Below are 11,065 nucleotides of genomic sequence, written 5' to 3' on the forward strand. Positions count from 1 at the left end.
AAGCGCTTGACTGAAAGAGAACCTTCAGCTACTGTTTCATGCTCTTATCACTGACCTCTGGAGCTCCTTAGCTCCTTAATAATTATGTAATAATAATAATCATAATGATGGTACTTGTTAAGCACTTACTATGTACCACGCACTGTTCTAAGCGCTGGGGTAGATACAAGGTAATCAGGTTGTCCCACGTGGGGCTCGCAGTCTTAATCCCCATTTTACGGATGAGGGAACTGAGGCACAGAGAAGTAAACTGGTTTGCCCCCGGTCACCCAGCGGACAAGCGGTGGAACCAGGATGAGAATCCAGGTCCTTCTAACTCCCAAGCCTGGGCTCTACCCACTTGGCCACGCTATTTCCGCCGCTTCCTATGCTTCCGCCTCAGCTCGGCATAGAGAAAGCGAACCCTCTGTTCCTCCCGCTCCCGGAAGAAAGAGGCAGCGATTTTGTGGCACAGGCGACGCGCATAGGCCTCCAGGAAGACGGTGGCATAGACGAAGCAGTGGAGGGCCACAACGGCCAGAGTGACCACGTGGCTGGGCGGCTCGGGTCCCGGCAGCGAGCAGCTGGACGAGGTCGCCCTCAACTCCCACTGGTAGGTGTCCCGGGATGACACGCTGGGACCTCCCCAGGACCCCTGGTTGAGGATGAGCGGGATGAAGGAGAGGACGCTGAACGAGGCCTGGGCGGGGAGAGAGGAGACAGAGAGAGAATCGAGGACTGGGTCCAGGGTGGTGACTTCATTCATTCATTCATTCATTCATTCAATAGTATTTATTGAGCGCTTACTGCATGCAAAGCGGTGTACTAAGCACTTGGGACGGTACAATATAACGACAAATAGACACATCGCTGCCCACAGCAAGCTCACAGTCCAGAGGGCCTTAGTGTGAAAGCACTTCTCAAAATTCCAAGGTGATACTGTCTACCCATTTTTAGATCGCAGACCCCTTAAGGGCAGGGAACACGTGTGATAATGGTAATGGCTCTTTCCACTGAGCCACGCTGCTTCACATGGGGCTCACAGTCTTAATCCCCATTTTTCCAGATGAGGGAACTGAGGCCCAGAGAAGTAAAGTGACTCACCCAAGGTCACCCAGCAGACAAGTGGCGGAGCAGGGATTAGAACCCGGGTCCTTCTGTCTCCCAGGACCGTGCTCTGTTCACTAGGCCATGCTGCTTCTATACTAAGTGCTGGCATGGCTTGTATCTCAGGACTGCAGCCCTCCCATGGCCCCGTGCCATCTGATGGCCCTGGGGCTTTGACCGTCCCCCAGCTCGGTCCCCTAACTCACATTGTACTGGACGGTGAGTGTGACGGGCACTGTGGGCACCTGCTGCACCCAGTCCACAGCCGCCCGGGCCAGGAGGAAGGCCAGGTGGTCTGTGGTGATGAGCGCAACCTCTCCTGCCAGGAACAGGGTGGGTAGGGCCAACCGCCAAAGGCAGGACCGCAGCTCGTCCCCACTCAACTTCAGGTCCGAGGCCCGCCGGAGATGGGCAACCAATTCAGCCAGACCCCGGGCATCCGGGCCCTCCCGCACCAGGTGCTCCAGCCTGGGGCTGGCATAGCCGTTGTCGAAGCGCAGGTCACACAGGTAGCCCCGCAGGTAGCGGGCGGCCTCACCCAGGAGGGAGAGCACCAAGAAGCCGGCCGTCACCCGCCGGGCAATCAGCACTCCAGCCCTGGCTAGGCCCCGCAGTGCCTCCAGTTCGGCCTGGACACCCACGGAGGACAACAGAGCACAGCGGCCCAAGTCCGGGCCGGGTCCGTGAACCCCGAAGGTCAGCCGCCGCCCGGGCCCACCACGGCCTAGCCTTGCCACGTAGGAGCTGACCGTCCACACCCGGTGGCCCAGCCCCCGGGCGGCCTCCTCCAGCCGGCCGGTGGCGTTCAGCAGGCCTCCCAGCGAGCTCTCCGACACGCAGGCCAGCACGCGGCCCAGGGCGTCCACGTTGGCCACGAGGCCCGGCAGCGTGTGCAGCACCAGGAGGGCGGCCCCGGCCGACAGCAGCAGCCTCTGGCCCTGCCCGGTGCCCAGCGTGGGTGCGGCCAGGGTCAGCAGACAGCGCAGGGGGTGGGCCAGGGCCAGGGCCGGGAAGAGCAGGCCGCAGCAGGCCGCGGCGGCGATGGAGCTAGGCCCGGCCGGGTAGAGCAGGGAGGACGTGAGCCAGTGGAAGCAGAGGCCTCCGGCTCCCACTGCCAGGCTGCCGCACAGCAACAACAAGGCCAGGAGCTGGCCCGGACGGGACGGAACCGGGTGTGAGAAGCCCTCCCAGGCCTCTTCCAGCAGGAAGGCACCCGCCGCCGCCACCCTGGAGCCCAGACCGCCGCTCCACTGCTTCCTTCTGCGCCATGAAATAACACAAACACAAACACAACGCACACCGTGGGTCATTTGACCACCCATCTCCTTCCCTCCCTCCCTACGCTGTTGGCTCCTTGAGTGCTGAGACTCTATCTCCCATGTGCTCAGCACACAGTGACTGTCAGCTGCTTGAGGGTGAGGACCCTGTCTGCTAATAATAATAATGATGATGGCATTTATTAAACGCTTACTATGTGCAAAGCACTGTTCTAAGTGCTGGAGAGGTTACAAGGTGATCAGGTTGTCCCACGGGGGGCTCTCAGTCTTAATTCCCATTTTACAGATGAGATCATTGAGGCCCAGAGAAGTGAAGTGACTTGCCCAAAGTCACACAGCTGACAATTGGCGGTGTTGGGATTTGAACCCAGGACCTCTTACTCCAAAGCCCTTGCTCTTTCCACTGAGCCAGGCTGCTTCTCATGCTAACTCTACTGTCCTCTCCCAAGCACTTAGCACAGTGCTTTGCACACAGTAGATCATCAACAACTTGAGGGTGGGGCCCCTGACCGCCAACTGTATTGTCCTCTCCCAAGCACTTAACACAGTGCTTCACACACAGTAGATTGTCGTCAACTCCTCGAGGGTGTAGCCCCTGTCTGCTAACTCTACTGTCCTCTCCCAAGCACTTAGCACAGTGCTCTGCACACAATAGCTCCCTGTGGGCAGGGAATGTGACTAACAACTCTGTTAGTCAGTCAATCAATCATATTTATTGAGCACTTACTGGGTACAGAGCACTGTACTAAGCTCTTGGGATAGTACAATATGGCAATGTAACAACAGGCATATTCCCTGCCACCAACGACCTTACAATCTAGAGGGGGAGATAGACATGAGTATCAATAAATAAAATGACAGATAGGAACGTAAATGCTGTAGGGCTGGGAGGGGGAAGAATAAAGGGAGCTTAAGTGCCGTGTTGCTGTGAGGGATCATATTTTGTTAATTCTAATGTTCTCGCCCCAGTGCTTAGAACAACGTTCTACAAACAACAAATGCTCAGTAAATACCATTGATTGATTGACTGATTGAGGAAGCTCCAGTAAAGCCAGAGAAAAAAGAAGCCAGCTACACCATGGCTTAGTGGAAAGAGTCCGGGCTTGGGAGTCAGAGGTCATGGGTTCTTATCCAGGCTCTGCCACTTGTCATCTTGTGTGACTTTGGGCAAGTCACTTCACTTCTCTGGGCCTCAGTTACTTCATCGGTAAAACGGGGATGAAAACTGTGAGCCCCACGTGGGACAACCTGATCACCTTGTATCTTAAGTGCTTAACAAATGCCATCATCATTATTATTATTATCCCAGCGCTTAGAACAGTGCTTGGCACATAGTAAGCACTTAATAAATACCAGCATTATTATTATTATTACTACCTGTGCTCCAGCACTGGCCATTCCTAGTTCCCCTTGCCCACTGTGAGTCACTACCTTACGAGTAAGGGAGACTTAGAGAGGAGCGTTTCTCTTCATTTCCAAATAAGGAGAGGTCCAGCCAACTTCCAGGGAGGGATGCTGCCCTCCTGCCCTCCTGCTGCTGACTGGTCAGCCTTCCTGCTGGAGGCAGGGGACTGCCAGCTCAGAGGCCTGCAGCCAGCTCCAGTTCCACCAATATACACACCGGTCAGCGAGCCCCGTTCTTCCCGGCTTCATTTTCCCTCTCGGTGAAATTGTGGGAACGCACTCACTGCCCCATCCAATTACAAGCCTGGTCCATTGCCTAATGGCTACAGCAAGGGCCTGGGAGTCGAAAGGACCTGGGTTCTAATCCTGACTCTTCCACTTGTCTGCTGGGCGACCTTAGGCAAGTCACTTTGCTTCTCTGGGCCTCAGTTACCTCATCTGTAAAATGGGGATTAAGACTGGGAGCCCCATGTGGGACTGGGACTGTGTCCAACCTGATTAGCTTGTATCTACTCCAGTGCTTAGTACAGTGCCTGGCACATAGTAAGCACTTAAGAAATACCTTAAAAAGGAGCAATTGCCAAACTCCTTGAGAAGCAGAGTGCTGTGCTGGCTGGAGATGGGGCTCGGACAATAAACTCCCCCTCTAGACTGTAAGCGTCTGGTGGACTTATTATTTTGTTCTCTCCCAAGCACTTAGTACAGTACTCTGCACACGTATATCATCAATCGTATTTATTGAGCGCTTACTGTGTGCAGAGCACTGTACTAAGCGCTTGGGAAGTACAAATTGGCAACATATAGAGACAGTCCCTACCCAACAGTGGTCTCACAGTCTAAAAGTATATGCAGTATATGTACTATATAACAGAGGCGGTAGGCTCGTTTCCTGCCCACAACAAACTTATTGCCTAGAGGGGAAGTGACTCTCCCAAGATCACAAAGCAGGTAGGAGGCAGAGCTGGGATTAGAGCCCAATAGCCCAGTCCAGCAGGGGATTTTTCAGGGTTCGGGCCTCCTCCGCCCTCCCTCCCATCTCTCAGGGTTGGGTCGGCTGGTGGTGACGGGGCACCCTTGAAGTTTCAGTCCTTTCCCTGCAGAGGATGATCCCAGTGGAGAGCATGCACAGGGGAGCTTCCGGGGAATGCATAGCCAGGATGCTGGAATGGCATCCGAGCAAGATTGGCCCTTCTGAGGCTTGGGTTCAGCTGGCCTATCAATCAATCAATCAATCAATCGTATTTATTAAGCACTTATTGTGTGCAGAGCACTGTACTAAGCGCTTGGGAAGTACAAGCTGGCAACATATAGAGAAGGTACCTACCCAACAGTGGGCTCACAGTCTAGAAGACAGTCTAGAAGCTCCCCGGGCCCAGCCAACTGTACGGGCAATGGGTCTGGTCAGCTGCCCTCAGATGCCCAGGCAGCTATGGTCAGCCCTGTCCGCCCAGCCCAAAGTGGGAAGCCCTGCCCTTTGAGTCCAACCAGCACCATCCGGGCCCTTTGGGAGATCCTCCCACCCTCTCCCTAATGCTGTGGCATCCTGTTGGATGTCCACACTGACTAAAAAATTCAGCCTAAGCCAGGAGAGAGCCAGGGAGGGGGACCTCCCAATAACCCCACATTGCCCACCTGCTTCTACCTACCCAGATCCGAATAGGCGGGTGGCACTCCACCCGGGCTGCTGCATCTGTGGGCCTGTCTTCCCAGGGCTTCCCAGCTCCAGAGAGAGGGTATGGGCCGGACCTCCAGAGACACAGCTACTGCCTCCAGAGAGGGATCGGGACAGTCAAGCGGCTGGGATGGGGGAAACCCTGTCACTTCTCCTTTTGGTGGTATTTAAAAATGCCGTCTCTCCTTTCTGACCCCGCCCCGCCTTGCCCTGCTGGGGGTCACTCCCTGGCCCATTGGGCAATGCTGGGCCCTTGCCCACAGAAGGGAAGGAGCTGGGGACTGACGTGGGAGAGGAGTCACAACCCGCAGAAGGAAGTCTTCTCTCTCTCCCTATGAAGGAGCGATAATAATAATGTTGGTATTTGTTGAGTGCTTACTATGTGCCAAGCACTGTTCAACAATTTGTTAAGCACTTACTATGTACCAAGCACTGTCCTAAGCGCTGGGGTAAGTACAAGGTCATCAGGTTGTCCCACGTGGGGCTCACAGTCTTAAACCCCGTTTTACAGAGGAGGTAACCGAGGCCCAGAGAAGTGAAGTGACTTGCCTAAAGTCACACAGCTGATGAGTGGCGGAGCCGGGATTAGAACCCACGACCTCTGACTCCCAAGTCCAGGCTCTTTCCACTAAGCCACGCTGCTTCTCACGGCTTCTCCCCACCTTCAAACCCTCATTGAAGGCCCATCTCCTCTAAGATGCCTTCTCTGACTAAGCCCTCCTTTCCTCTTCTCCCACTCCCTTCTGCATCACCCTGACTTGCTCTGTTTATTCATCTCCCCTCCCAGCCCCCTAACACTTTTGTCCATATCTCTCATTTATTTCTTTCAATTCCTCCTCTACACTCCCTCGCTTTTCCTCAACTCCCACTCCCTTCTTCGTCACCCTGAGTTGCTCCTTTTTCTCTCCCCACTAAGCCCCACAGCACTTAGGTCCATACCTGTAATTTTATTTATTTGAATTGATGTCTGTCTCCCCCACCGCTAGACTGTGAGCTCGTTGTGGGCAGCAGATGTCACTTTTTATCGTTGTATAGAGAAGCAGCCTCGCTCAGTGGAAAGAGCCCGGGCTTGGGAGTCAGAGGTCATAGGTTCTAATCCCAGCTCCACCACTTGTCAGCTGGGTGACTTTGGGCAAGTCACTTAACTTCTCTGTGCCTCAGTTCCCTCATCTATAAAATGGGGATTAAGACTGTGAGCCCCACATGGGACAACCTTGATTACCTTGTATCCCCCCAGCGCTTAGAACAGTGCTTGGCACATAGTAAGCGCTTAACAAATACCAACATTATTATTATTATTGTTGTTATTGTGCCTTCCCAAACACTTAGTACAGTGCTCTGCACACAGTAAGTGCTTAATGAATGCAATTGAATGAATGAATGAACTGTGAGCTCATTGTAGGCAGGGAATATGTCTATTCATTCATTCAATCGTATTTATTGAGCGCTTACTGTGTGCAGAGCACTGTACTAAGCGCTTGGGAAGTACTATTTTACGCTCCCAAACGCTTAGTACAGTGGTCTGCACCCAGTAAATATGATTGACTGACTGGACAGGGCCAGAGGAGCCAGGACAGAGAGGGGGTGAAGGGAGGAGGAGAAAGAGAATTATTAGGTCCTACAGGGTGTCGGTTTGGCCACGAGGTAGCAGGGTCAAGACCACCACGTAGGGCAGGGGTTTGCCCCAGAATCCTGTCTGGGAGTTATTATTATTATTGTTGTTATCATCATCATTAATTATTAATTAATTCGGCCAAACAATCTTATTTATTAAGTGCTTACTGTATTATTAATAATAATCATATTTATTGAGTGCTTACTGTGTGCAAAGCACTGTACTAAGCGCTCGGGCGAGGACAATAGAAGAACAGACACAGTCCCTGCCCACCTCGAGCTCACAGTCTAGAGGGGGTGACGGACATTAATTTAAGTGAATAAATAAATTACAGACGTATACAGATATATACATGTCCAGTGCTTAGAACATTGCTTGGCACTTAGTAAGCGCTTAGCAAATGCCATTATTGTTATTATTATTATTATTATATGCTGTGGGGAAGGGAGGGAGGATGAATAAAGCAGCAAGTATGAGCAGTGCCGAAGATGTGGGAGAAGAAGAGAGGAGGTTCTCAGTCAGGGAAGGATGCCTGGAGGAGTTCCTTTGGGGTTGGGGGTGTGGGGATGGGGGGTGGGAGGAGGTGAGGTGGGTGTTTCGTGTGTGTGTGTGTGTGTGTGTGTGTGTGTGTGTGTGTGTGTGTGTGTCCCTCCCACTCCCTGCCATTTATTGTAATTTATTTATTCAATGTTTTCACGTATTTATATAATAATAATAATAATTATGGTACTTGTTAAGCACTTACTCTGTACCAAGCATTGTTCTAAGCCCTGGGATAGATACAGGTTAATCAGGTTTGGCACAGTCCCTATCCCACATGGGGCTCACAGTCTTCATCCCCATTTTCCTGATGAGGGAACTGAGGCCCAGAGACATGAGGTGACTTGCCCAAGGTCACCCAGCAGACAAGCGGCAGAGCCAGGATTAGAACCTAGGTCCTTCTGATTCCCAAGCCTGGGCTGTACCCACTGAGCCACGTTTCTTCCTCCCCTTCTAGACTGTGAGCTCGCTCTGGGTAGGGAATGTGTCTGTGTGCTGTTGTACTGTCCTCTCCCAAGTGCTTAGTACAGTGCTTTGCCCATAGGAAACGCTCAATAGATATGATTGAATAAATGAATGAAGAGTTGTGTGTGTGTGTGTGTGTATGTCCCTCTCCCACTCCCTGCCTCACTGTCCCCAGGGCTGCAAACACCACACTGATCTCAAATCACCGTTCAGCAGCGGATAAACCCTCTTCTCTAGTCTTCGCACCTGGAAATTCAAATCAAGTGTTGTCCTTTGCTTCCCTGGGATTTGAATCGAGGAAAAGTCTGAGCACACACAGGCCCGAAGCCCAACACTGCCTAGCATGTTGGGCCTCTGGGCCAGAGTCACCATGGACAATACCTTGGCTCCTCTGGGGAGGACCTGGGTTGGGGCGGGGGGTGGCACGGAGGCTCACACGGGCACCCCACAGGATCCCGACACCCCCTTCCCGGCTCAGCCCCCTCTAATAAAAGAGAGAAGCAGCGTGGCTCCGTGGAAAGTGCTCGGGCTTGGGAGCCAGAGGTCATGGGTTCAAATCCCGGCTCTGTCACCTGTCAGCTGTGTGACCTTGGGCAAGTCACTTCATCATCAATCGTATTTATTGAGCACTTACTGTGTGCAGAGCACTGTACTAAGCGCTTGGGAAGTACAAGTTGGTAACATATAGAGACAGTCCCTACCCAGCAGTGGGCTCACAGTCTAAAAGGGGGAGACAGAGAACAAAACCAAACATACTAACAAAATAACATAAATAGAATAGATATGTACAAGTAAAATAAATAAATAGAGTAATAAATATGTACAGTTACCTCATCTGGAAAATGGGGATGAAGACTGTGAGCCCCACGTGGGACAACCTGATCACCTTGTATCCCCCCCGCCCCAGTGCTTAGAACAGTGTGTCACACATAGTAAGCACTTAAAAATGTCATCATTATTATTATTACTAATAATAATAATCACTGGAGTGTCAGCAGTTATTATATGACAAGCACTGTGCTGAGTGCTGGGATGGATACTAGAATAACAACAATGATGATGAGGTGTTTCTTACATGCTTACTACATGCCATCTATCTGCCTGTCTACTTGTTTTGTTTGTTGTCTGTCTCCCCCTTCTAGACTGTGAGCCCGTTGTTGGGTAGGGATTGTCTCTATCAGTTGCCAAATTATACTTTCCAAGTGCTTAGTACAGTGCTCCCCACATAGTGAGCGCTCAATAACTACGATTGAATGACTGAGTGGATGAATGTGCCAGGCACTGTACTAAGCACTGGAGTAGAAAGAAGATAATCATGTTGGACACAGTCCCCGTCCCACATGGGGCTTACAATCTTAATTCCCATTTTACAGATGAAGTATCTGAGGTACAGAGAAGTGAAGTGACTTGCCCACGGTCACACTGCAGACAAGTGGCGGAGCCAGAATTAGAACCCAGGTCCTTCTTACTCCCAGGTTCGTGCTCTAGCCACTATTCAATTCAATTCAATCGTATTTATTGAGCGCTTACTGTGTGCAGAGCACTGTACTAAGCGCTTGGGAAGTACAAGTTGGCAACATATAGAGACGGTCCCTACCCAACAGTAGGCTCACAGTCTAGAAGGGGGAGACAGCCATACTGTTTCTCCCCAGCGCTTAGTACGGTGCTCTGAACAGAGTAAGCATTCAATAAATACCATTGATTGATTGACTGATTAATCTACCCCAGCACTTAGAATAGTGCTTGACACACAGTAAGTGCTTAACAAATACTTTAAAAAAAACAAAAAACAAGTAAAACAGTGGCTATTCTCTTTAGCAGTTGAGATCCGGCTACTGTATGATCTTAGCTGAAGCATTTGACCCCTGGACCTGGGCTCAGCAACCTGGGATCAGGGTAGGGATGGGGGTGGAATGTGTTAAGCAGCGTGGCTTAGTGGAAAGAGCCTGGGCTTGGGAGTCAGAGGTCGTGGGTTCTAATCTCAGCTCCACCACTTAACAGCTGTGTGACTTTGGGCAAGTCACTTCAATTCTCTGCACCTCAGTTACCTCATCTGGAAAATGGGGAGTAAGACTGTGAGCCCCACGTGGGACGACCAGGGCTTAGAACAGTGCTTGGCACATAGTAAGCACTTAACAAACACCATCATCATCATTATTATTATTGTGACGATACAGAATACGTACAATTCCAGGGAAGAGCGATGCTATGCAAATGTTCAGGGACATTCCTGAAATCCCGATGGGAACTTTGAATAAATCAATCCCTATAACCAGATCCTTGGTTTGGTGGCCCTTCGTGGAGGCAGCACCTCATTCCAGAGGAGACTTGGGCTGCCTGAAAGAAGGAAGAGTGCTTCCTGAAAATGATGGAACAAGAAACCCATGTTTGTCGTCAACCCTGAAATTGCAACAGTATTGACTTTAACGGTGAATAAACAGGGTCAGATTTGGATAAAGACTGGCCAGATGAGTTTGCAGCCCGGTTGTGGCTGGAGTCCATAGCCTACTATTTCCTGATTTCCTGCCTCGCTAACTTCTAAGTAGACGAGCACCTGACAGTCAGTTAAGGGCCGGAACAATTCTGCCTGCTGTAATGATGATGATGGCATTTGTTAAGCGCTTACTATGTGCCAAGAACTGTTCTAAGCGCTGGGGTAGATACAAGGTAATCAGGTTGCCCACGTGGGGCTTATGTCTTAATCCACATTTTACAGATGATGCAACTGAGGCACAGAGACATTGAGTGTCTTGCCCAAGGTCACATAGCAGACAGGTGACAGAGCGGGGATTAGAACCCACATCTTCTGACTCGTAAGCCACTGTTCTTTCCATTAAGCCACGCTGCTTCTGCTATGATGAAAGTTGTCAGGGCTCAGCAGGCCTTCCTTCTCTGTTCAACAGGCTATGGATGATAACAATGGTCCTATTTGTTAAGCGTGTAAATGTGCCAGACACTGTGCTAAGCGCTGGAGTAGATAATAATTGTGGTGCTTAATAACTGTGG

The 11,065-nt window shown here is 51.2% G+C and overlaps 1 protein-coding gene across 1 annotated transcript; it reads right to left on the reverse strand.

Annotated features, from left to right (window-relative positions):
• Positions 1–349: 349 nt before the first annotated feature.
• On the reverse strand, positions 350–4,080 carry LOC119931803 (osteoclast stimulatory transmembrane protein). Its single transcript, XM_038750704.1, has 4 exons — positions 4,068–4,080; positions 3,800–3,920; positions 1,293–2,346; positions 350–679 (listed from the first exon to the last, which is right to left on the reverse strand). The coding sequence occupies exons 1-4, from the start codon at positions 4,078–4,080 to the stop codon at positions 350–352; spliced, it is 1,518 nt and encodes a 505-aa protein (XP_038606632.1).
• Between the last annotated feature and the right edge of the window lie 6,985 nt (positions 4,081–11,065).

The sequence above is a fragment of the Tachyglossus aculeatus genome, chromosome 8 (genome assembly GCF_015852505.1).
Source record: "Tachyglossus aculeatus isolate mTacAcu1 chromosome 8, mTacAcu1.pri, whole genome shotgun sequence".
In the NCBI taxonomy this organism is placed as follows: Eukaryota; Metazoa; Chordata; class Mammalia; order Monotremata; family Tachyglossidae; genus Tachyglossus; species Tachyglossus aculeatus.

Coding starts and splice junctions, on each gene's coding strand:
- LOC119931803 (XM_038750704.1), bottom strand. Junction 2,347..3,799: donor TCTCTAAGTCTCCCTTACTC/GTAAGGTAGTGA, acceptor TTCATGGCGCAG/AAGGAAGCAGTGGAGCGGCG. Junction 680..1,292: donor CACTCACCGTCCAGTACAAT/GTGAGTTAGGGG, acceptor CTCCCCGCCCAG/GCCTCGTTCAGCGTCCTCTC.